The sequence below is a fragment of the Ambystoma mexicanum genome, chromosome 6q, assembly GCF_040938575.1.
Source record: "Ambystoma mexicanum isolate Mex_15411 chromosome 6q, UKY_AmexF1_1, whole genome shotgun sequence".
NCBI lineage: Eukaryota > Metazoa > Chordata > Amphibia > Caudata > Ambystomatidae > Ambystoma > Ambystoma mexicanum.
The window spans coordinates 48,644,141-48,670,194 of record NC_090937.1 but is presented as its reverse complement, the minus strand read 5'-3'; the positions used below and the strand labels follow the sequence as shown (position 1 = coordinate 48,670,194).

General features: G+C 40.7%; 1 protein-coding gene across 1 annotated transcript in view; it reads right to left on the bottom strand.

Annotated features, from left to right (window-relative positions):
• Positions 1-925: 925 nt before the first annotated feature.
• Positions 926-26,054, bottom strand: part of LOC138515756 (SPARC-like protein 1) — a 236,400-nt gene continuing 211,271 nt past the window's right edge. The window contains exons 10-11 of the mRNA XM_069630458.1: positions 14,508-14,656; positions 926-1,575 (exon numbers count right to left, since the gene is read on the bottom strand). Of these exons, the coding sequence (XP_069486559.1) occupies positions 1,547-1,575; positions 14,508-14,656 (178 nt within the window). The 3' untranslated portion in view covers positions 926-1,546. The remainder of the gene's footprint in view (positions 1,576-14,507; positions 14,657-26,054) is intronic.

Sequence of the window (26,054 nt, the reverse complement as noted above, 5' to 3'; positions counted from 1 at the left end):
CATCATGAAGACTAACATGCGTAATCCTACCATTCCATCGTTTCATTGACTCTCTGTGCCTGTGTGAAAAATGGGAGCATCCATGAAGACCTACATGTTCTCATTCATGCCTAGGTGCCCCCAGCCACACCCCACTGCAGATTATCTAAGGTTCAGCGCCTTGATGCCCTTGGGTTGAGGCCACTTTATAAATGTAGAAATATAAATAAATAAATAATAAATGCATTATTATAAATGTACTGCACCTACAGCGCATGCCATGTGTGGGGCACACAGTTGTGCGACTCACACAGATGTTTTAAGTTATTCTCAGGCTGAGCTGACAGGTGTTGTTGAGTGATGTTTAGCAGGAGCTGAATCTACAGGTCCTATGAAAATGAATTTAATTGTATATAACAATAGCATTATTCTAATAATGTCTGGCACCGAACTGATCCCTCTTCAGACATCAACAGGATTGCTGGTGTCTCAAGGTGCGGACTGCAACTCCGTCCTAACTTCATAATGATCGATCCGCGCCCAAATAACAGCAAAAGGGGCGGCAACAGCACCATGCGTGGAGACAAGGTTCCGACTCTGTTTTTCTCAGAAACACTGTTCCTCGTTCTAAGGAGAGGCTGAACACTTTGAAAGGGTGCTTTTTTACAACAAAAAATGTTTTAATGTGCACACTGATGTCATGCATCTCCCCCCTTCAGTGGCTAAAATGTTCAGTTAATGAGAAGACACTCTATAAACGTATGGCATACATTGCAAAGAGGACAATCAGAAGGTCAAAGGTCAGCAAGTCTGACGGCTCCAGTTCCAGGATCTGCATTCTCAAATTCCTCAACCTGTGCATCCTCTACTGTCATACCTTGCAGTAGGGCACTGCCTTCACCACCAACATAGAAAAGGATTGCACACAAAAACACTGAGACATGTGTTATTCCATATGGCCTTTAATAAAATGTCAACAGCAGCAAGTGACGCTACATTCAAAACACGTTCTTGACATTTAGACGTAGGCAGTGCTCAACTGTCCAAAGTATATCTGCAAAGAACTTTAACCAGTCATCAGACCCAATGACAACCATGATGCATGCCTCTTCCATTTTAAATGATTTTGAAATCTCCACACGAAATTGTTACATATTTAAAGTTTCTTTAATCAAATTCAGAGTGCGCTTCCAACTGTTACATGACTAGTATACACAAAAGCTGCTGCGTCCTGTCTTCTCAGGCTATCTGCCTTAGCAGAAGCCTGTTACATTCAAGTGACGATTAGTAGCAATGAAAATATAAGACTTGCTCTACAACGGATACTAACAGCCAACGCATTACATGTAGAAACGAAGGTACAAACATACGAAACGACAATGATTCCATTTTCAGACGAGGAGCCTTTCTTGCGAGGAAATCAGTCTCAGCGCGAGCCGGTTACATTCAACATACGGTTAGCATCTTTGACAATCTAGGTTTTGGTCTATTGCAGATATTAGCATGTAACCAAGACTACATGTGAAGATAAAGAGCGGGGGCATAGTACACGCCAATCCTCCGATTTTCAGAAGAGAAGATCTTCACGGATGTCTTCTGCAAAACCAGTACAAAAAAGAAGCACGTGTTATTACAGTGATTTACTAAATTAGCCAACTGTGATATTACTGTTACTATGTATTAAGATAATAGAACTAGTCTTTCTTCATATTTTCCTATATTGTGTAACTCAAAGCTAAACTACACTATCTGCAGTAGACTGGAGGATTACACAGTGCATGCTATCCTGTGGCCTCCTTAGTGCATTGAACCTGCTAACACTACTTAACCTTATCGTTAGGAACCCTATCCTTCATACAATCAATATGGACTCCTATATAGGTATGAATCCCTCCCTCGTAAATCTAGCAATGCCAAGTAACTTGCCCGCCCCAAATGACATCCAGCCATCTACGTTCCTAAAACCGTGCCTTAACAGTATCACATTTGTTCCTCCTAGGCTCCCTCCACTGTCCCCTACACAGTATCTATAGCCTCAGCTACCTTAATTATGCCACAGGTTAGAAAACCTGGATCACGCCTTACATCAAACAGACCTACCACCTGGCACCCTACACCTAGTTGCCCTCCTTTAAAACCTACAACTCTGCCATGCCCTATATAACAGAGAAACCTTAGACTTGTGTCCAGGCTTCCACAACACTATAGACTTAAAACCAACACCAACAACACAACTATCACTAGGAAAAATATTGTCACCACAGAACCTACTAATGCTGACAATGATTGCAAAATACACTCACCTGCACCTAGTTATATTACCAACACATTAAAAGTAGGGCTTATCAATGCTAGAACCCTCCAAGCACATGCATTAGACATATTGCACATCGTGACCACCCATGACCATCACGGAAACTTGGCTGAATGCTTCCTCAGGCCCTTCACCAGCACTAGCATTACCGGATAACTACTCCATTCTACGTTCTGACAGAGTGGCCAATGCGGCTAAAGGAGGTGGAGTCGCTTTTATCTACAAAACAGCATTAGATCTAAGAATGATTAACAATCAGCATCTAACATCCACCAAATTACTTTCAGTCAAACTATCTACATCCGCCACATCCACCATTACAATGCACCTGATTTACCGACCCCCTGGTAATAACACCACCTTCGAAGATGACATCTCTCACTTACTATCGACCAACACAAAATGTAAGTCTCAAATTATAATCCTAGGAGATTTTAACTTGGGTCTTGATTACCCCAAAGACTCTAAAGCAGCTACCCTTAAGGACACCGTTTCCAATCTGGAATTCACTCACCGCATTACTAGTCCATCACACAACAAAGGCCGTACGCTTGACTGGCTCGCGGACCTTAACTGCAGTATTAAAGTTTTCACTAACACACCTTGCGCCTGGTCCGACCACCATCCAATTACTTTCACTATAGATAAAGCTATATCGCAATCCATAAATACCCAAGCTCCAGCCTTAATGACAAGAAGTAAACGTAATCTTACCCTTGAAAATTTGTTATCACTGCTACGACCTATAACTCATCCTACCAACACCCACTCAGACCCATCGGATCTAGTGAATCTTTACAATGATACTATGCTGAATGTCATTAACAAGATAGCCCCGCTTAAGCTACAGAGATCTAAGCCCTGTGCTCATATCAACAAATGTTATACACCACACTTTAAAGTCTCTTAGGAAAGAAAAACGTTCAGCGGAAACTACTTGGAAAAATTCCCCATCCATACAAAACAAAGATATCGTCACAGCAGCTTCATTTAACTATAAAATAGCTATTGTCCAGGCAAAAAACGACAATTACAATGACCGAAAAGATAAAAGACAATTCTAGTACTAAGGAATTGTTCAATATTCAAAAGAACTGGAATCGCCTGCTCCTATACCTGACTCCTGTACTAAAGATACTCTATGGTACACCAATATACAGAACGTCTTACAAGATAAAATTACTCTCCTACTCAATAAAATATCCACAAAGTAAATTCTTATCGATAATGCCTTACCACAGAACCAGCCACTAACTCCCAACACACCACAATTCAATTTCAAACCATTATCTAGCAAAGAAGTAGAATTGATCATTCTCAAACTTAAACCGTGCAATTGTAAGGGTGATGTCTGCCCGGCAACGATTATCAAGCAAGCAGCCACTGCACTAGCTCCTTTTATCACTATATTCATTAAAACATCTTTTGACAAGAGCATTTTACCTACTAATCTGAAAGAAGGATGGGTACTCCCACTATTGAAAAAACCTACGTTGGACCCTAATAATCCGGCTAACTATAGACCTATTATAACATTCCCATTCCTGCTGAAAATATTTGATCGTGGAGCTTACCTCCAAATCCAGCAGTAACTGGAAACCAATAATCTTATGGTTTTAAGACAATCAGGTTTCAGACCAAGACATGGGGCGGAAACTGCACTCATTACAAACTTACAAACACAAATCCAGCTTTTAAAAGATAAAGGAAAGTCTGCCCTTCTCTTACTACTTGATTTATCTGCAGCATTTGATATGGTGAACCATGAAATCCTATGTAAACATTTGTCATCTGCAGCTCACTTTTCTGCCCAAACCAACTCCTGGAGTAAATCCTTCTTCAGCAATAGATCTATGAGGGTCTATGAGAGTCAGCTGCTCCGACACCAGTCTCCTGTGGAGTTCCACAGGTTTCTTGTATGTCCCCAAAACTTTACAATGTCTTCACCAAGGCTTTATTTGATATACTAGATTACCTGTGTGTTACGTATTGGTTTATAGTCATAAAACCGAAAACAAAAATCCCGAATACAATAATCTCGAATCCAAAATCTCGAAAAAAAAAAAGTCGAATTTTTTTTTAATGACGTTTTTTGTTCGAAATGGGGGGGTTCCCCCCCCAACCCCCCTTTTTTCTATTTTTTTTTTATTTTAACCCATTTTTTTTACTTACCTGACCCCAAAAAAGCATATAATTAAATAAATAAAAAATTCGACTTTTTTTTTTTCGGGATTTTGGATTCGAGATTATTGTATTTCGAGATTTTTTTTTCGGTCTTTTGACCGACCACCGTTACGTATACTAACTATGTGGACGACACCCAGGTACTCATCCCTATCACCGGTGACTATGTTGTAGATAGCAAAAAACGGAATGACATATACAGCACTATACAAATACGGATGGCAAGCATGGTTTATGGACCTGATTCATGGAAGTGTATTATAATGGCATAATCTCATAGTAAAACGTTCCATGAATCAGGCCCCATGTCTAAACGACAAAACTGAACTACTCTTACTTGGCTCTCCAACTAAATTTAACAAGTTAGGACCTTCATTTAAAGCTTTCAATATTGACGGCAATATTATTAAAGTAGCCAATGATGTGAAAACTCTTGGTATCTATATTGATTCCACATTATCCTTCACGAGACAAACTAATGCCTTAGCGTCAGCTACATCATATACATGCAAGCTTATTACATCCTGTCGACCGTATCTATCATTTACCAATTGCATCTCGGTAGCAAGAGCCCTAGTACTATCTAAGCTAGACTATTGCAATGCGCTCTACCTAGGTACGTCCCAACATAACATCAATAGAATGCAAGTCATGCAGAACAATGCATTTAGATCAGCTTGCGATATCCCCAGGAAACATCATATCTCAACAGCCAGACAGAACTTAAAATGGCTGAACATTAAGCAAAGGATAGATCTCAAATCACTCTCACTAACACATACATGCCTCTATAACCAGGCACCTTTATACCTCTGTGGCACCTTTTCACAACACATATCATCGCAATCCAGTTGGTCTGCACAGTCACACTGTGTCACCATACCGTGGTTTAACCAACAACGAGTGGGCGGGGCCAGTTTCCCAGACCTGGCTGCAAAAAAATTGAACACACTCCCCATTGCCATAAGGTCAGACCCTTCCTTCATGGCCTTCCGTAACAAAGTCAAAACCTGGCTACTGGACCATGAGCACAACAGACCCGTTGTTTAAACATGTCATACAACATTACTCTACTGTCACCTCTGTATATATGACTGTTAATTTGTACATTCATGTTGCTATTGTTACTCACGTACGAGCTTCTATGCCTGTTGTATTGCTCACTGGCACGTCAATTTGTATTCCTCAACTATTTATTAATAATGTACTAACGTGGGCCACTTGTATGGTTCATTGTTATGTTAACGTGTAATATTCCAATGATTATATGTAATGTCTATAACTGTGTAAACTGTATACATTTTAAGAACAAGCGCTCAGTTGCCTCAGTGCTGGACGCACTATACAAATAAATAAAATACAAAATACAAATCATGGCTGGAGCATTCCCATCTCGCCCCTGCATTGATTTCGCGCTTGCGGCTCAGGCGTCCTACAATAGTGCTATACACAATGCAGTGGCTTTAATTAGTCGACATGTTTGGGTGTTTTTAATCTCTCCTTTTTCGTCAGTAGTTGTAAAATGTATGGCCTGTCTTGAGAAACGAATTGAGTGTCTTAAGCCGATTGGATATGTGTTAAAAAAGTGACATTTTGAAATAAACCTCTGATTTCGTAAACACCCGTTTTTCTTTCTCTCCATTGTTTTAGTTACTTCGAAATCATAATTTCCAGTTGTTCAGCTAGTCCAAAGTGTTGCCTCCAGGACTCTCACCAGTACTCTCACTCTGAACCGTAGTACCTTGGATTGTGTAGCTCAATGGAAAAGCACTCCAAAGCAATGCGCTTGTCTGGGAAGCAAGCCGATGCAGGGCAATACAGGTTCGAATGGTGCGTCCCCGCTTAGAAATCTCTTCGGTATTTAGCCCGTCATAAATATCCAATTATAATTATATGTATAAGGCTTGATAATTATAAAACAGTTTTAAGCTCCAGCTGAGCAATTTGAAAGCACCATGGTCACTGATCCAAATGAAATTGCAATGCAACTTCTTTGATGCTTTCACCCTTATTTTGCTGTGAGGCGCAGCATGGATGTGGGCTTGGTTACGTCTGTGGGAGGTAGAGATGCTACAGGGACGCTACCTCCTGGTCTTTACAGTAGTTGAACTCTGCCACATTACAGATTGCAGAAAAGGCTGGTTGGAGCACCTGGCCACCTACAATTGTCCACCACCGGGCCACATTTGTGCCTGCTTCACCTGGGGACCTGATCATGGCTGGAATTACACAGCCTGTGGTGGTAGGGGAAAGATGGCCCACATTATGACGGACCTCAGGCAGTGTTTTGGAGGGGTCTCCCAGATACATTTCGATGTGTAGGTTGTTTGTATCACCTCCCTAACCCCACGGTTATGTTATGTTACTGAGATTTATAAAGCGCGCGGTTACCCGGAGATATCATGGCGCTAGAGAGGGAGGAAGTGAACCATTGGCCCAACAACAACAGTTACCTAAAGTAGATATGTTTTTATCGCCTTTCTAAAAGTCAGGTGATTTGCCAGTTTTTTTTACTGCCAATGGGAGGTCATTCCATAACTGTGCAGCAGTCACTGAGAAGGCCCGACCCCCAATACGAGAACGGCGGAAGGGAGACACACATAGCAAGCCTGCCAAAGCTGATCGCAAGGAGCTCTTTGGAAGGTAGCAGTTGAATTTAGCCCGGAGGTATTCTGCCCCCTGATGGTAGTAGCAATAGAGACCCTACACCAAAAAGTGTGGAATGGCCTGCAAATAGGAAGAGCTAATACCGATTTCACCATGTTCTGTTAGGGATATTGTGTATAAACATGGGGGCCAAGAAGAACATTCTGAGTTCTCCACTTATCCTGGCAGAGATGACCACATTCCTGTAATACCACTCTGCCGACGGGCCACACAAATGTAAATCGAAGTGCACACATACTGTACAATTCTTGCATGCAGTAATTACTGTCATCACATCATTGCTGAAATGTTGTGGTGGACATTTTAAATCTAGCAAACACAGTCCCAGGAAACGTGCACATCCGTTAGTGGTGCAGAGACAGGCTTCACATGTTACGTGAAGCCCCACAAGCTTCAAATGTCATGTTTATGTTTATGCTGTCATGCTCCTTCCGATACCAACATGGGGGCTAGCGGTCAGTAGGAGATTGTTCTCGCAGCCACCCCACAACAATATTTACCTTACAAAAGGTTAAACACAATGAACACTTAGAAAAGAACCCACTGGAGGGTCGTTTCCTATGACATTGAAAGCAAAGTATAAAAGGATAAATGTTAAATGTTAAATGTTAAATGTTAAAGGTATGTATACAGCGCACAGTCACCAATGGAATTGGTCCCCGGGCACTCAGGCGGATCTGTAAACAAGAAGGCGGGCGTGTTAGGTTAGTCAGGTAAACAGGGAGTAGGAAGGTGAGAAAGCAGTGGTGTGCTATTGGCGGCTTCCGTTCGGTTTCCACCGTGCGCTGAGCTTTGGTGTGAGTATCGGAATGATGCATGACCTTTTGTGCTGTTGGTTTAGTTTATGTGTTGTTTATTTGTTGTTATTGGGGTGCACATCTTTTAAACCTAAAAGCTGTTCTGCAACACTCCCGATTTCCTGCAGAGTCCAATCTTAACAGGTGATATCACAAACACCCCCAATCAGGTGCTGGAGTGGTTTTGTGCTGATCGTTCCCTTCTCAGTTTGAATTCTGACTTCGGCAGCGGGGCGTCCCATCACACCAAAATAATGAAGGGTGGCACATGGATTATCTCAGATGCGGGGTCACGTTTCTGGTCAGATACCAGACCAGTCAAAATCTGGTGCAAATGCCAGAACTGGTTAATTCCAATAACATTGCTACTACTGCATAGTTTCCTCTAATCTGTGATCTTCATCTTTTTGTTTTATTTAAAGTAACTGAACTATTATGCAAACAAGCTATAGTAGTGAATGAGACAATGCTGAAGCATTTATGCATCTAAGATTTGGCTACCAGAATTGACGTGGTTATCATACAAATTGAAGATAAGTGTACATATAAAAGACATTCAATTTGTGTAGTTTAACAGCCTGAAATTCATCGCATCAGACCAGTTGGTACATGCATTTGAAACATGGTCACTCCAGGGCTTTCTACTCATGGCATTAGAACATTCCTGGTTTTTGTCTATTAGTTGCGTTAGTTAAATCCCTCTACCTGTCAGGGTTAGACCATAGAAAGGCTGACACAAAAAGATCCAAGTGAATAGGATTGGCATTTGAAAATGAAAGCAACCGCAAATCTAATTTTCTGGAACTTAAGGATTCTGAAGATATCAACAATTTATTACATCATCATTAAGAATTGATCAATTATTGATTTTGGTTCTTTCTTCTGATCCCACGTCGTGTCACATTGCAACATTTCTAGAAGTCTCACTCTGCCAAGAGCACAACTTAACACACACATTTTCAGATTCCTATAGCACCATTTTATTTCAAACCTTCTTGTTTATTGTCAAAATACCTTAAACAATATGTATTTGAACTCCATCTGTCCTGATGAAGTCAGATTTATTTTGCTTTTCTGAAGCCTACCTTTTGACCTCTTTTTGTCTTTTGCTTTAAAGAGCTTTGTTGACTGCAACACAACTCTTTCCTGTAGTTGAAAGTCACACTGTTACAATGAGTGATTTCCAACAGAAAATGAGTTTCATTAAATGTAACAGTTGTATTTTCCTTTAAATAATAAGATCTAATGTAATGAATCTGGATCTTGCATTATACATCTTCCATGTTGACACACTCTTGTCTCTTGCTTCCGAAAGAGGTTGAGTTTTTTAAGTGAGTGGGAACCAAAAGTATAGTAGGAATATGCAAGATTTAAGCTCCTGCTCTGCACCAATGAATAGCAAACACAATCTGTGTGCATGTCTGATTCTAAGAGAGATGGGTTAGGGCACATGGGAGTTGTATTGCCATAGGGCAACCCGAGAGGTTGTTATGCTGTGTTGTGTTAACAAGATTTTCCCTGTCAGCATAGGTTGTGTGTGATTGTGTTGTGATAGGATGGTTGGCAAAGTGAAGAGTGGTGAGATTGTGACTGGTGTGATGAAATGCCCTGGCTGGTGATCATGTTAGGGGACAGTCACAGGGAAACTGAACTTGACCTCGGTCCTTTAAGGGCGACCCTAGATACAGGGTCTCCCCTTATCAACCGTGAGGATACTTCCTACTCTCCCCAGTTCCCCAGAAGAACCAATGGGAAAATAGGTGCACCTCTTTAAGGGAATCAAGGAGCAGTGACCCAGTAGGGCTGGTAGAGCCTGTGTTATTGGAGCCGCTGTGCTAGTGCAGAAATCTGTAAAGAGAACCATATGAGCAAGGCCAAGGAGGCAGTCAACCAGCAACATGTGCCACATCAAAAGTGGACGTGCCCATCATAGGAGGGACCTACTCGCCAACACCAATCCGAGCAGCCTAAACATGAAGAGGGAGTTAGGAGCTCAAAGATGGTGGATGTAGTTCCAGATGCTGTAGTCAAGAAAACCTGTCCATGTCACGAGAATGACATATTTCAAGTCCCTTACACCAGAACACCTGAGTCACCTTTCCCCACAGAGAGGCTGGAAGGTGGGGTAAAGGCCCCAGAAGAATCCAAGGCCAGAGTTAGTGTGGGAGGACAGAGGCCAGGGCAGGAGGAAGAAAAAGGAATTGTGAGAAAACTGGAGGAAGTAATGCAGAAGAAGCTGAAATGAGTTTGGCGAAGGAAACAGAAGAGGAGGAGCTAGAAGGTCAGCGGGAGTTTGCCCTGGCAGAGATTGCTGAGGGTAAGAAGGTGGAGGCTGAAGTTATATTGGATGAGGTAGGGTGGGGAGAGAGAGCAAGGAGAGGTTTCAATAGAATTCAAGGAGGAGATGGAGGAGTGTCAGGAAGTTTATGGTAAAGATATGAAAGAGGAGACTGACAAATGTTTGTTGGAGAAGGTAGAACATTGGTTGGAAAAGAGATAAAGGAGAGTTTGAGGAGGTTTGAATGAGGGGTTAAGAGGAGAGAACAAGGAGGAGGAGGGGAGATTATAAAGGAGGTGTTTGGAGAATAAGTTCAGGAAAGTATTGAGTAGGTAGAGAAGGGATAGGAGGTGGGATCAGGGCAGCATTGGGGGACAATAAAAAAAGGTTGTTAAACAAAGAGAGACCAAGGAGGAGGGGGAGAAGAACAGCAGTAAGGTGATGGTTGGAGAAGACAAAGTAGGTTGTGGTGCACTTTGTAATCAGTAAAATGATCCAGTATAGGCAGGAGGAGGGTGATCTTCAGAGCAGTGAAGGAGAAGCAGAGAATGGGGAGGTGTAGGAGGTAAGAAGAAACAAACTGTGGTTGAGGAAATATAGAGGTTGGGGGAGTGCTTGAAAGGAGAGGGGACAACTCGAGTGGGGAAAGAGAGGTTTCAGAGATCGGCCAAGGCTGGAGCGAGTGAGTCAATTCCTTCCTTAATGGTTCTGGAGGGGAGGGGGACTCCTGTTTGGATGAGACTTTCATAGACCGCACTTGTCTGGAAACCTCATCAGGAGAGACAGGAGAGAGGGAGGAGAGAAGGAGAGGAGAGGGAGTGGCCAAGTAAGGCTTGAGTGAGGTAGAGAGGGAGGGGAGCAGATGAGAGTGAGGACAGGATGTCCTGGACTTTAGTGGTGAAATGAGAGGCCAGGTGCGAGCACAGTGCCTAGGTGGGTGTAGTGGAGGAAGATACTGCAATAGGATTGGCTAGCTCTGTGTCTGATCTTTAAGTTTGGCCTGGCAACATAATACAGTTGTTTGCTTCATGTGGCCTGGAAAAGGCAAGCCATGACATGGTCCAAGAAGCAGGTAACTTTGGTGGTGTTATATAAATTAAGTAAAAGCAGTACTCACAAGGTGACACAAAATGCCTCATCGGATGGCAGCTGCACCCACGGTTCCTGCCAATCACACGGGAAAATTGAAAGTTTACCAGCAAAAAGTGATGCAGTAACCGTGGGTGAAGTTGCCATCCTATGTGGCATTGTGTGCCACCTTGAGAGTTTTTTTTTTAGTTACCTTACATAACACCACCAAAGCTACCATGGCCTGTCCAATAATTAGATCTACTACCGAAAATCAATGCAGCAGTAATTACTGCACATTCCGTTTTAGCATTATTGCAATAATATTCGTATCTTGCACAACCTGACTGATTGTGGTGTGCAGTATTCATTTGTGAGTATATGCTTTTAGGGTGTACTAACAGCTTATATTATAATGGGCACCGTTCCCAGGGCTTTACCCTCTGCTTGCCATCTCCCCTTGTCAGTTGGCTCCCATACAAGCAAGACATGAATATTCACTAGCATTAGAAAATATGTATGGGCAATGCCAGCAGTTTGGGATTTCGTGTAGGCATGGGAAAGGCACTTTCCAGGCACTGTCGTAGTGGTATTAACTTGTCATTGACGGTAGCAGATGCAAAATGGTGTGGCTACCTGGCCATCTAACAGCAGTGCCTGGCAAATGCCTAATACGTATACACAGGATATTACACCTGTAGCACGTTCACAATGCCAATTAAGTCATTCAGCTCAGAAGACTGTTTGAAAAAGCACTGGCAGGCAGTTTGAGTACAAAGTTTGATGGTAAGGTGAGTTCAAAGCGTTCCTCTGAAAAGGTGTTTTGGGCAGGGAGAGGCAGGGGCTGAGTGGGGATGGCCATAGGGTTTAACATGGCCATGGGCAGTCAATGGGTATGAAAATAACCAAACAACGCCTGCAAGCTTTGTGTCCATCCTCATATGCCATTTGTCCTTATCTGTGCTCTAATGCAATAGTTTTGGCTTATGGGTGGTCCTGAAAATCAAGTGGTCTGGCAGAGAAGCAGAGATTATTTTTGCTATAGTTGTGTTCTTAGGGCCATGTGCAAGTAGGAGCAGGAGGAAAAGGGAACTCTAAATGAGCATGACCCCTGTTCACAGTCAATAAGCTTGCACATTAAAACATCGGAGCACACTTCTTTTTGGAATATTTCTCACCTTATTAATTGCACCACCTCAACTTCAGAGTCCCTTTTGTGAAAGGCTTAATAGGACCGAACGTTTAGGTTGAAGAAATACATTTGGTGGAAATGTGCCAACTCTTTTCTGCTGATTATACCGAAGTTTGCACCAATCGCTACTTCCCATCTTCCTATACATTGCTGGTCTAAATTGTTTCAGCGCCCCACTATATTTCAGTGTCGGTTATGAAGTATTGCATTAACTGTTGAATTAGATTGTAGAGATTTTGCATGCTAGAAACATTGTTTCTGCACGCTAGAATAACGGTTGTATTATTTTTGTCCCTAGATTAATTGCTATCTCATGTATTTTCAATGCCTGGTTGTATTAAATGAATTGCTGTATTAATTGAGACCCTACATTATTTGTCACCTGCTGTATGTACGCACCCTAGATTAATATTTCCATTAGTCTTTGACCTAGGTTGATTGCTGTCCCACTCTATTTCTGCTCAATAGTTGTATTAAAGTAACATTTGCATAAACTGTTGCACTTGATTGGGTGATACTTATCTGTATTTTTGCAACTTTGTCTATTTGTTGCGCCAGCTGTTGCACTGGATAATTTTTGGGGCAACTGTATGTATGCTTCTGGGTTTTGCTAAATTAATGGTTGCCCTGGATTGTTACCCCACTGTATGTCTGATCCCTTGTTGTCCTAAATTAACTGTTGCAATTTTACTGGGTGCTAACCTTACCCACTGAAATGTCATCTTCTAAACTGGACCAAACAACAGAACACTTCATCTCTACGGCCTACTTACACTTACAGCCAAAGCGCATTAGCAACTTGGGCACACAAGGCTCCCATATGGATACACGCACCTCCATGGTCTTAACAAAGAAGACCCAGAAAACATACCTGCAGAGAGGGTTCAGGGTATTTCTGGTCAAATTTATCTTGCATTCCCCTCTCACTTTACTAATATAATCTACCCTACTGTCTTTCAGATCCACCAGAGCACCTGGGGACCATGCAAATGGCTGCCGTGCATGCTCTGAACGAACCCAGTAACATAACACAGCACAAGACAACACAACATTCCTGAAATGTGCAACACCAGTATGAGCTAGGAAACCTTCTGACAAGTCCAAGTAAACGAAATATCTCTTGCAAATATGCATCGTCCAAAAACAAGACTAGTGTCAGTGGGCCTCATTACGACCCTGGCGGTAAGGGGTTAGCGCCATCGTTAGCTGCGCCGACCCCTTACCGCCAATCACGAGTTCCCTTTCCGCCATGGCGGATTTTACACCTGCTTCTAGCGGGTGTAAAAATCCATGGCGGTAAGGGAACTTGGTGTTAATTACGCCACCGTAATTTACGGTGGCGTAATTAACGCCTTCCCCACTCCCATTATGCCCTATGGGGCAAAAATGGGAATGGGGAAGGGTAAATGGGGATTGGGGATTTACCGCCCCGCCAAGGTCGGAATGGGGCGGTAAATCCCCTTACCGCCATGGTGTTAACGTAGTTAGCACCATGGCGGTAAAGTCACGGCCCTGGCGGTAACTTTCCGCCAGGGTCGTAATGAGGCCCAGTATCTGGGCCTCATTACGACCCAGGCGGTAAGTTACCGCCTGGGCCGTGACTTTACCACCATGGTGTAAACTATGTTTACGCCATGGTGGTAGGCGGATTTACCGCCCCATTCCAACCTTGGCGGGGCGGTAAATCCCCATTTTCCCATTTTCCCTTCCCCATTCCCATTTTGCCCCATAGGGCATAATGGGAGTGGGGAAGGCGTTAATTACGCCACCGTAAATTACGGTGGCGTAATTAACTCCATGGTCCCTTAGCGCCATGGATTTTAACACCTGCTAAAAGCAGGTGTTAAGTCCGCCATGGCGCTAAGGGACCTCGTACTAAGGCGGTAAGGGTCGGCGCTGTTTACGCCGCCGTAAAACCCTTACCGCCTGAGTTGTAATGAGGCCCTCTGACTCAATGTCAATATCTGACAGTGAAGATTATGTGGCCACAACCAAATCCTACTCCACCCCTGCCCTTTAGCTCATTACCCTCTTTAATTCCAAAGCAAAGGCACCATTCCTTCAAGGAAACATATTTGTTGTTGTCGGTATTGCATTCCTTGAAGAACTCTGTTATGCAGTGCTCCATCGGAACCAAGGGGACCCGCAGCGGAGCCAGCTCTGAATGTGACAGGCGCCTGCAAAGGAAACAAGTAGAGCATAAATTCAGGGTGCAGGGATTAATACACACCAAAACCTTGCAAAACAGATATACTTTTATTTCCACTACTGGTCAAATGTTCCTTATGAAGCTCAAAAGATTAGCTACTGAAGCCCTCCACAAAACATCAGATGAACATCAGAATGTTGATGAGCATTGTACATTTTTAGGTGTATGGTTTCAGAGGTCTCCAAGCAAGTGATTTACTAGTCATCTTCTCTGCTCCCGAGGTGTACATAAAGAAACTAATGGGGTTCAGAGAATATGGGTCAGGAGACTGAAGGCCTATCTGTCCCCTGGCCTCCACGGTTTCTGAAAATGTGAAAATGAACTTCTGATAATAGATATTTCGAATGTCGGTGATAACTTGTAAAGCGGGAGCCATCAGATGATGATGTCATCACAAAGTTATATGAGCAACTAGGAATAATCACCATCTCCATCTCTTGATCTTCTCCAGATAAGGCTTGGACTGGCCCTTATGGCAACTGGGCAATGCCTGAAAGTCTGTTTTCCACAGGCCAGGGTTGGTCAATGCGGACTCTGTTGATGACTTAGCGCATGTATCACTAGTACTTTGGATGGATGCAAATTGCTGAGGTCCCTTAACCTCCACCAATTGCCACATCATTTTCTAGAGCAAGTGATATCAGAACTGGGAAAGTTGCTACAAGCCAGCAACACGCTTTAATGAGAAATCAATAACCAAAACAGTTCTCTTTTTGCATCTACCATGATTGTCCCCTTTGGCAAATCCAACTTTTATTTAATGGTCTATTTTGCCCACCACACAATGGAGGCCAAGAGTATGGCAATCCCCCCCACATCAGGGGGGCATAGCAGGGCAGTTAACATCTAGCCAGCCCGAGCTAAAGCAGGCTGAGGAGAAGCGAGGGCCTCGGGAGAGGGCTCAAGGTCATTACCGGTCCTGGTTCGCCCACCCAACTAGGGCGAGATAGCTATTTGCACCTCTGGACTCTGTGCAGGGGAAAATTGATATTTCAATTTGTTTATTTTGACCAAGTCATAAAACATACACACATACAATGCCAACATCACAATCGATCATATAAATCATCAATTGAAAAAAATAGCAGCTTATATTCATGGACGTATGACAGGTATACAAAAATGCATGATCTAAAACGTGACTTAAAAAACAATAAAATATTAATTATAAATTCGATTCTGCAGTAGGGTCCGTCGATAATCACATTTAGCTCAATAATAAGGTGTTACTGTTTTAATACCCTGGGATATTTCATACAATTCAATACAAGAATAAAGTGCATAGTGCATTGGAATGCTGCGGATTAAAGCCTAAAACAACGACAAAGTTCATTTGGCAGTTAATAATTTGGTGGGGACTCGCTCTGGGCGGGCTCTAACTTGCGTCACGGCCTTCAATGGTAAAATAGTAGGCATAGATAAAAACAGAAAAAGTCTGATTCATCTTAGCAAAACGCATACTCATTAAGGAATCAACCACTGTTACATTAAATTACATTATGCAAACAAGAAGCGGTTTAATTTGACACCGGCATATATCTTAATCTTTTTCGCCAAGCATCAGTTAAACATTATGCCACAGATTATTCAATGGAATAATCATAGTTTTAAAGCTTCCTTTAGATTATTGATAACTTTTGCTTTTAGCAGTGCAGTCAACCCATGGGATTTTAATGATTTATACAGGGGACAGAAGAAAATGAAATTAATGAATGTTTCAGCCTAGGATGAACAATAGCAGCATATAGCTGAGCAGTTAACCCTCGGTTTATGCATCAATGTGTTTAAGGACAACATTCCCAGTTGCATTTTGACTAGCAGGGAGCCGTTGCCGGCTTCAAATCTGTCAAGATATGCTTTGCAGGCACAGTCATTGTTAACTTTGACAAAATAATCTCCTGAGAGGTGACCACCCTCACTAATGCACACCATTTCGGTAATAGCCCAAGAGTCACATGCCTCGTTCAATATAGATTTTATCCTAGAAACAAGGCAGCAAGGCTTATTATGCCAGAGGTTTTGTAAATTCAACACACACAGCATATGTTTGACACATTTAAACAAATGTGGGTTCCCAGTCCCTGGTCATTTAAGAAAATGATCTAACAAGCCAGCCTATACTTTCATACGATCACTATTCCAAACTTGCAGAGAGTAAATAAGCGGCTTAAACGCTATCCCAAGTATCCCCAGTTTCATCTTAGTTGGAAGCGATGGTGCATTATAGGGTAGAGCTAACAATCTTTTCAGATCTTGTTTTCTTTCATTTCATTTGCAGAGATATTACAATGACCCCACAGTTCTGAGCCAAAGGTTGACGCTGCTACCGCCGGTAAATTGTACACCTCAATTGCATTCGATTGTGCCCTGCCTTTATAATACTTGAACAATTTAATAGCTGCTTCTCTTCTGCTCAGTATCGTAGCACCTTCCGCAATTTGTGGTTTCCAACTGATTACATTCTTATTTCTAACAGCAAAATAATCAAACTCTTCATCAATGTCCATAGAGATGACGTCTATTGTGAAAACCATCTTAAATGTCTTTTTGCTCCTGGGCGGTTAGAAAATTAAAATCTTTGTTTTGGCAATGTTTATTTTTAGGCCTTTGTCTGTTGTAAGGTTGTTAAAAACAAATACTCGTCTTTGCAAGCCTATTGGATTTTAGATAATAAAATAGCATCATCTAAAATATATTAGCTATTTAATTACGGCCAAGACACACGGCATCAGAGTTCAATTCTGATATACTATTCATCATATCAGTAATAAACAGTGAAAAAAGTACAAGAGCCTGGATGAACCTCTAGAACACCTCCAGATATATGTTGCATGTCAGTTTGTACATGGCATGCTCTAAGAGTATAAAAAGAAGACAGAAATGTATTCATTTTAAAAAGCACAATATGTGAATAGTTGATAGAAACCATGCACAGTATGCAGTGTGAGATTTATGTTTTAAAACCGTTGCACCTTTGACGTAAATCAAGGCTCCTTTTCAAAGCTAAGATAAGGGCTGACACGGAGACAGGACGTGATTAATAGTTGTAGAAAAACAGAACTGTTTGTATTTGAAAAAATGAGCTAGCCCTGTGAGTTAAAGCGGCTACGAATCAGTTTTGCATAAAGAAAGAAGAATATGCTTTTTATCTTCGTAAAAGTACAATACTTTTATAAAACAGTAGCAGAATTATGAGATGCTTTGTGAAAGGATACATGTATGTATGTGTATTAACATTGAAACAGAAATAAAAAGAGAAAATTCATGAAAGTATGATCAAAATCAGTGGGAATGAGTAGGGCCAGAACTGACACATGTATGAGCATAGCATGGAATAAAATGAGAACAGAGACAGATTTGTTTTTTAAAAAATATGTGGCTTTTGGCTTTTTGGAACATGATAGTATGTTCTGTATAAATAGTACATTGATTTTGGATCACCATTGTTAACAAGAGTGTATTACAGTGATTGATTTGTGCATTTTTGAAAAATTCATATTTTGTGTACAACGGTTGTAAGTGAGCCAGGGCTGATTCACATCCATATGGAAATGTAGCCTTGAATCAGAACTCATTGAACTGGTTTTCATTTTTTAGGGGGTTTTGTGATACACCCATGTAATGCTTGTGTTTTCTGAGTAGGGAAGCTCAGCTGTAGGTCCGTATGAGAAACACCAGTTGAAGAAATTGATAATTGAGTAGGTTTTGAGAACAGCATTTTTACATGGTATTTGTGCGTGCTTTGTTGAAGTCAGGTGCTAGAGAAGCACTTGCGTGAATTATATGACATTGTGGGATAGTTAAGCATCTAGTTGTTTTGTTAAGCAAAGGTACATCTTTTGAAAGATTGCTGTTTTGCCAAGGAAATTTTACGTGACTAAACCATATTGTGAGTTTACTGTTTTATACTAGAAATTGTCCCCAGTCATTGCACATATGTGAACTAGGGTGGCCCCATTAGGTCACTGTGTACAGTCACACAAGTCATTTCCCATTTTAAAGGATTTGTTAGTTATTTTGGAGTTAATGCTAGATACCTTCTCTTTTAAGCACACCCTAGATCACCTGTGATTTGGTAATCTCATTTTAATACAAAATAGGCATTTCTTATTAGGTATAGATGGAACAATTTGAAAGAGCATATATCATAAATCATGCATGGGCCAATCACACAGATAAGGAAAAGGTAATGGAAAGAAACCATTAAAAAAAATCTGGATGTATTGATGGAAAGTAATTGGGAAAAGAGGAAAGATGCTTTGCTAAAAAGTTTCAGTGCGCTACTAAAAGGAAGAGCAGATGCACACAGTTTATTTTCATGGAATTTGTAACAGAAGGCAATGAAGTATGTCAGAAGAAGGAAATGGGAAAGTGATTACAGAAGGAGAGAAGGAGAATGAGAAAGGGACAAAAAATGATTAGGAGAGAAAACATAAGGTAGAGATTGCAAATGAAAGCACAGGGGAGTGCTAGAAATAACCAGAACAGTGAGACTATTGGTTATTAAGGACAGAAAGAGGAGGAATGGGATATGCGCCATAATACAATACAGAGTCATAAGGATATTGCACATGCAGACTCAAGCATATGCACCATAGCCACAGCAAATTAGACATGCTTCAAGGGGGGAGCATCTCCCACACTAAACAGCACAGATGCATTACAAAAAAGAAATACAAAAAAGTCTACAATCACACAATTTGTGAAACATGTACCAAGAATGACAATGTAATTATGAGTGTAAATTACATTAAAAAGTAGGTTAACACAATAGTAAATTATATTAGATTAATCACAGTAAGTATTTATGGGGAATAGCAAGAATTAAGGAGATCAACTATCTTTTTACAGCAACAATGTTAAAAATGCATGCATTGATGGAGACATTGGTATTTAGAATGGGGAAGCAGTAAGTAATGAGAGGAAGTACTCTCAAATGCAGCAGGGCTAAGGTTACACATGCTATAGATAAAAAAAGACAAACATGATATATTTAACATTTGTACTGAGGATAGATCTCAGTAAATAACTAGGAGATAACATGCACTAGTTTAGGGATTATTTATGAAGACTCACAAGAAATCACACTAGTATTTTTTAATGCCCGAACGTGTAAAAGAGTGTGCCATTAGGTCAAAGATGTATTTTCTATAGAGCACACACCCTGATTAGTATGATTTACATGAATAAGGAGTGCATTATTTAGACTGTTTGCAGGGTTAGTTTTGATGAAATATATTCATGAATAAGTACAAACAGACTGGTAACTGACAAGAAAAAACAAGGAAGGCTTGGCACAATTATCAAGCAGGATATGGATTACTATTATGCATGATGAATGGATTTATTTTGAGAAGTGGAGAGAAACAGAATTTGGAGATATGACAAGAGAAGACATTTTCGCATGAGATTAGGCAAAAATAGAAATAATTAGGTTAGAGTCCCTATCATGATATGCTTATAAGGAGAGGGGGTGTCTCACACACACACATGCACACAAACACATGCACACACGCACAGACACACACACATGCACACACATGCACACACACACAATCTTGTGGAATTACAGGCAATCAATGGATCACAGGTTCAAGTTAGATAAAAACACATTTAGATAGTCAGTGAAGGAATTCAATACTGCAATGAGAACACAAACTCACATATAGGCTGCTTTCACTTTACATTAGGAATACCAGTTAGGAACATTATGTCTTGCTAAAATACGATATAAGAGTAGCTGGATATTTGGAGACTATGGGCCTCATTACGACCCAGACGGAAAACCATGGTGCTAATAGCACCATGGTCCATGCCGGTAATTTACCAACTCCGCCATGGAGAAAGAGGTAATTACCACCCCATTACAAGGTTGGTGGGGCGGTAATTCCCCCTTCCTTCATGGCCCTTCCCCATTCCCATTTTTGCCCCATAGGGCTCAATGGGAATGGGGAAGGCGCTAAGTACGGTACCGCAAATTATGGTACCGTACTTAGCACCAAGGTCCCTTTGCGGGTCCCTACTTTAAGGGCTGGTGTAGACCAGGCGCTAATGGGTTAATGGCGCCGCAGCCTTTTACGGCGCCATTAACCCATTAGCGCCAGGGTTGTAATGCGGCCCTATAAATGGAAGAAAGGTCAGAATACCTTGAATTAACAGGCTTAAGAATAAACAAGAAGGGTACACACTAATAAAGCTTCATTTGAGAGTGGTAAGGCTCTACTGGCAAGGCCAGGTAGGAGAGGGCACATCAAATTCCCAGAAGGGATGACAAAAAGAGAAGACAATACATCCACTAAGACAGTGTTGGAAGAATGTACATAAGGCAACAAAATAAAAGTATGCACACGTAAAGGATAATAATATGTTAAAAATATGAGTTTGTGTTGTGTTTAGATTAATTGAGTAATTAATATAAGATAACAATAAACAGTTAATACTAAAAGCGCTGAAGTAAGAAGTTCCTAACCAAAGGATTGATGTCAATCCAGGGGGAAATAAATAAATAAATAAGTAAATAAAAAATGATGAATTAATGAATGAATGGATATTAAAGCAACAAAAACACATGTTGATAGAAGGTGTAAATAAAGGAACAAAAAATAACATTGTGAGACAAGGGTGATGGAGGAAGATGTTGATAAAATATTCAGATTTTCAAACAATGAGCAGCAATGGGTGGTGCGTGTTTAAATTATTCAGTGTTGTATATTTGATAAAAATAAAATGCGATTAATGAAAGGACAAGAAGGTATGGATGGCCAAGATTGATGTAAAAGTATGAGAGAACCTTTAGTAGAATTGCACAAAAGAAGAAGTAACAAGAACATTGTTTGTGTTTATATGAAAATGTCGATTCATGTATTACAGATGAAAGAAATTGTAATTTTTGGAGCACGGGAGGAATGTCTATATGGCCTTAGTGGAGTATAGCGATATAATGGGAAGAAATATAATGACAAAAGTAAGTACTAGTGGACAAGTAGAGAAAGAAAAGGTAAGTACCGGTTTACACTGTAAGTGTGTGAATAACCTCATTGATCATTATTATGAGTCAGAAAACCCAGGGGAGTACAGAAAAAAGGTAGTAAGGGATAGCATTTTTTCCAATAAAGGTGTAAGCAGGTGTGTGCACAGGATAGTACATATATGTGAGTATCGCCATATCTAATGAAGAGAATGAGGAAGATTTTTGGATAAAAGTTGGAGTAACCTTTTTGTAATCCTGATGATAAGGAATGTCAAATATGTACATTTGGCAAACGCATGAAACTTTAAGGGCAGGCAAAACAGTGTATGCCTATATGCCACACTTGCATGTACTTAATAGGATCAGTGCTTATTTCCAAATACCATGGGTAGGTACGATTAGTGTAGGAAGCGCAACAAAATATGTTAATTATGTCTCAACAGAATAAATACAGCAAAGAAAGAAGAGACCGCGGTCCCACGTCATCAGGAGGAGGACTTCAAAGTACAGAGAACATTTTCAGCATAGCAGAAGAGATTAAAAATAGGCCTGTCACTACACTTATGACATTTCAAAAGAGACTAAAAGTGCAAAATCATTTTATTTTTCAGGAATGCGACCCTGCATTTTATTGGGCTGAGGATACCAAGAGATGACCTCAGCAACATCATGTTAAAGGAAAATCAAGGCTTATTTTAAAGAAATACCTTATTGTTTGGCTAGTTTATCATGACTTCACCTTTATTTTGGCTTCTACAGGGAGCAAGAAACCATAACAGCTACGGATACACCAAGTAGAAAGAAAAGGAGCCGCTAATGAAGACAACATCCTTTCTTGAAAAAAAATGTTTTGAATTTGTTATGTTGTTTGTTTTGTCTTTTATTGTTTTATCATAAAGAAGGAGACCATGTAACTCTACTGGTGTGAAGAATGACACAAACAGAGAGAAAATATTTCCGTTGTCACTTAGAAAATAAGGACACCATAAAAAATTGGAATGTAAGCACATGAAAAAATGAGGCAATTAAAGGGAAAAAAGTGATGTGCTTTATGGTTTCATGTCATAGACACACCCAGTTGTCAGCCAGTATATACGAAGCATAGGTGACATTGAGATATGCTAGTAAGGGAGAAAGAAGCAGCCATTCTATTATATTAGAAAAAGAAAAAATTCAGTAGCAATTGTTTTTAGGAGGTAGGAATGCTTAAAGGAGAGGGACACGGTTATTATAAGGTTTAGGTTTGAAGAGGCAGTACTGATGATAAAAATGTACTTAATCTTCAAGAAACTCATCCAGTTTTTATATTACAGATGGACGGGAGGCACCTGCACTCCAGGTGATTGACAGCAACCAGCGGGCAGGGAGAAAAACATATTGTTGTGAAAAGGGTTTTGAGCCACCCAGTTGCTACTAAAATTGAAAACATTCCTATATGAAACTCCCCCATCCTTGTGTTCCCCAGAAACAATCTAATGCCCCACAACTGACTATTTTATGCAAGTCCTCTGTGGTGACAAAACAGTGAATCCAAAAAGACTGGCCTATGAATTAAGGGGCCCTTGAACTTGCTGCAATGTAGCCAAAAAGACAAATAAAATAAAGTATGGACTGAATTGAGAAAGTCCTTGGACTTGGAATAAGGAGAATAAAGAATCGGGTGGAAGATGTGCAGATGGAAGACAAATAAGTTGAAGATGAAACTAAATGTGCATGGGGAGAGGAAAGGCACCAAGGAAGTGTTGTGTGGTGGGAGGAAGAAGAACACGTATATAAATGATAAAATGTTGCACGTGGAAGCAACAGTAGAACATGGCTGGTGGGTTCCCACAAGGAATGAGCAAATGTTCTAAATGATCTCTCCCGATTCTCGTGGTGGCTGAAATCACTTGTTGTGCATGTTATTTTAATATTGAATTGGGTAACAGGGATGGGAACAAGACAGGAGCAAAACAAAGTTATTGTTTGAGGATACATACATACAAAGATTAAAAGAGGGCAAAACATATGTCATGGTCTTTTGACAGAAAAGAGATACATATATAGCTTAGATTAGGAGAACACAATATTGTTGAAGACACTGTTGATTCTTTAGAAGCGTCTTTTATGATACCTCCCATGTTGAGATAGAGCACTACATTGAGGGGGATGATTGAGAAAGGGATGCATAGGTACACTGCATATGGGTGAGGGTGGAAACTGGGTGTAGTGGTTGAATATTGAACACTGGTAGAATATCGACCAGAGGGGGAAATGTATCCCTATACATTGCCAACCCCTCCTCCTTAACTGAATATAGATAATATGATAGGCAGATAAAATAGTTCTATTATTGCAGAAATCAGGATTATAGCACCTTTATTTAAGGTCAAACGTGCATAGGACACTGCACATAATTGGGTTAGGATGACCCAGGAAATGAAGGATGCTTTAAATATCACACACATAAGTGTATAAAGCTATATTATGAATAAGGGAAACAAAGTGAGAGATGCTTAATTGAGTAAATAATAGCTCACTAGAGAAAAAATACAGTCTTCATGTCTTCATTCTTTTCACAGTTAATGATTTTATTGTATTAAAATATTCAAACACCTCTGATCGCAGATCTTAAAAGTATGTTTCAGCCTAAATGTGAATTCTGTAATTTACATTATGACAAGTATGTCATCAGTTTTTTAATTGTACAACACGAATCATCAATTATTATTCACGTTCCTTTCAAAACAATGTTAATGCCTGGGTTGTGTGAACAGTCTTGGAATTAAAGGCATCCAGTGAAAATGTTGCTGTTAGGGAAAATTCTCATTTTAGTGCCACTTCCCTTCAACCTTAGAGACCCCCAGTTCATTTGCTGGTCTTCAGGACTTTTAATATTAATCCTGGAGTGCATGAGACCTTTTTATCACTCTCTTGTGTTTTGACCTAATTTGGATTATGTGTTTCCTCTGTTTTTGGAGTCTGACAAACTCCATAGGCATCTAGTTTTGGTTTAAATACCTTTTCTTGTTTGAACTACTGTTCCAAAGAATAGTAAAGTGAAATTGACTTTACTTACCTTTTCGATTTGATGGTCCAGCACACTCCATCCAATGTGGAGTGCTAGGGGGTTACCTATTAGCCCCTTATCCTACATTCTCATGTAACATTGTTTATGTTACCCTCACTACTTTAAATGGGTGGTGGCAGTGGTTTAATGTTCCTACCATTGTGCTTTATACCGCAGGCTGCATCCTCAACTGCAGTATAGCACCCACGCATGACATGTATTCAAAATGGCCTGGTCTTCTTTTTTTGCCATTTTCTGTTTGTGAGGTATTTCTTTTGTTTTACTCTGTGTATCAAGGCCGAGTTGAGCCCTTTGTTCATTTTGCCTTTGGCGGGCTTCAGCCCTTAAGCCCGCCTCTGGCTCTAGTGTGTCTGAAAAGGCAGGATGTGAGGGAGGTTCCCAAAACTCTCCTGTCCTTTGTCTCTAGGAATGCCTGAATACAACCTGTCCTGATTGGCTGGCTGGCTGTCCTTTTGGGACAGCCACCCCGCTGTGTGGTTGACAGCCTAGGCTGTCGATGAATGGGAGAAACCTGCTTAAAAGGCGAGGGTTTTGGGAGTAGATGAGTTAGAGGTGGGGTGTATCCTAACATGGATGCACAGTTCTCCAATGAATGGTTATTGGTCATTTGCAGCAGTATCAGCATAAGGAGTACCCCTAATCCTTCCAAATGTAAGGTTAAAGATAAATGGTATGCTGACAAACAGAGCTTTGACCATGAGTGTTAGAAACTTGAGAAATCTCTCTAAATGATACAACTTAATAAAATTTCCAAGTGTGCACTCAAAGGTTTCTTTTTTAATAGTCAGATCTTACACACCACATTCAGTTCTAGTGCCGTTGTGTAAATCAATGACTCCCCAAATGATCAATATGAATTTCCAATCCTTTGATACTTGTCCTTTTAGGTTCAAATTTGTTTCAGATTCACTGGCTCCAAATCATCCTCTTAAATATGTCGCTGGCGATTTGTATAGCTCCTCTCTTTGCATGTTTAAAAGGTCCCAATACCAAAGTAGTCTCTGATTAATTTACGGGATCAATTCTGCGTGGCTTCTAATTCAGGTCTGTCATGGTGATCGCATAGAACTTTTTGAAGTTCTCGCTACTAATGGATGAACACTCGACAATCATTTTTATCAGGGAAACCAATTGACGAAACAAGTTGCCTTGAGGATGACCACAGATCGAAACACGTGCTGGCTGTGCAAGATTTGACTATTAAAAAAGAAACTTTTGAGTGCACACTTGAACATTTTATAAAGTTGTATCATTTAGAGAGATTTATCAAGTTTCTAATGCTCATGGTCAAAGCGCTGTTTGTCAGAGTACAATTTATCTTTTGGG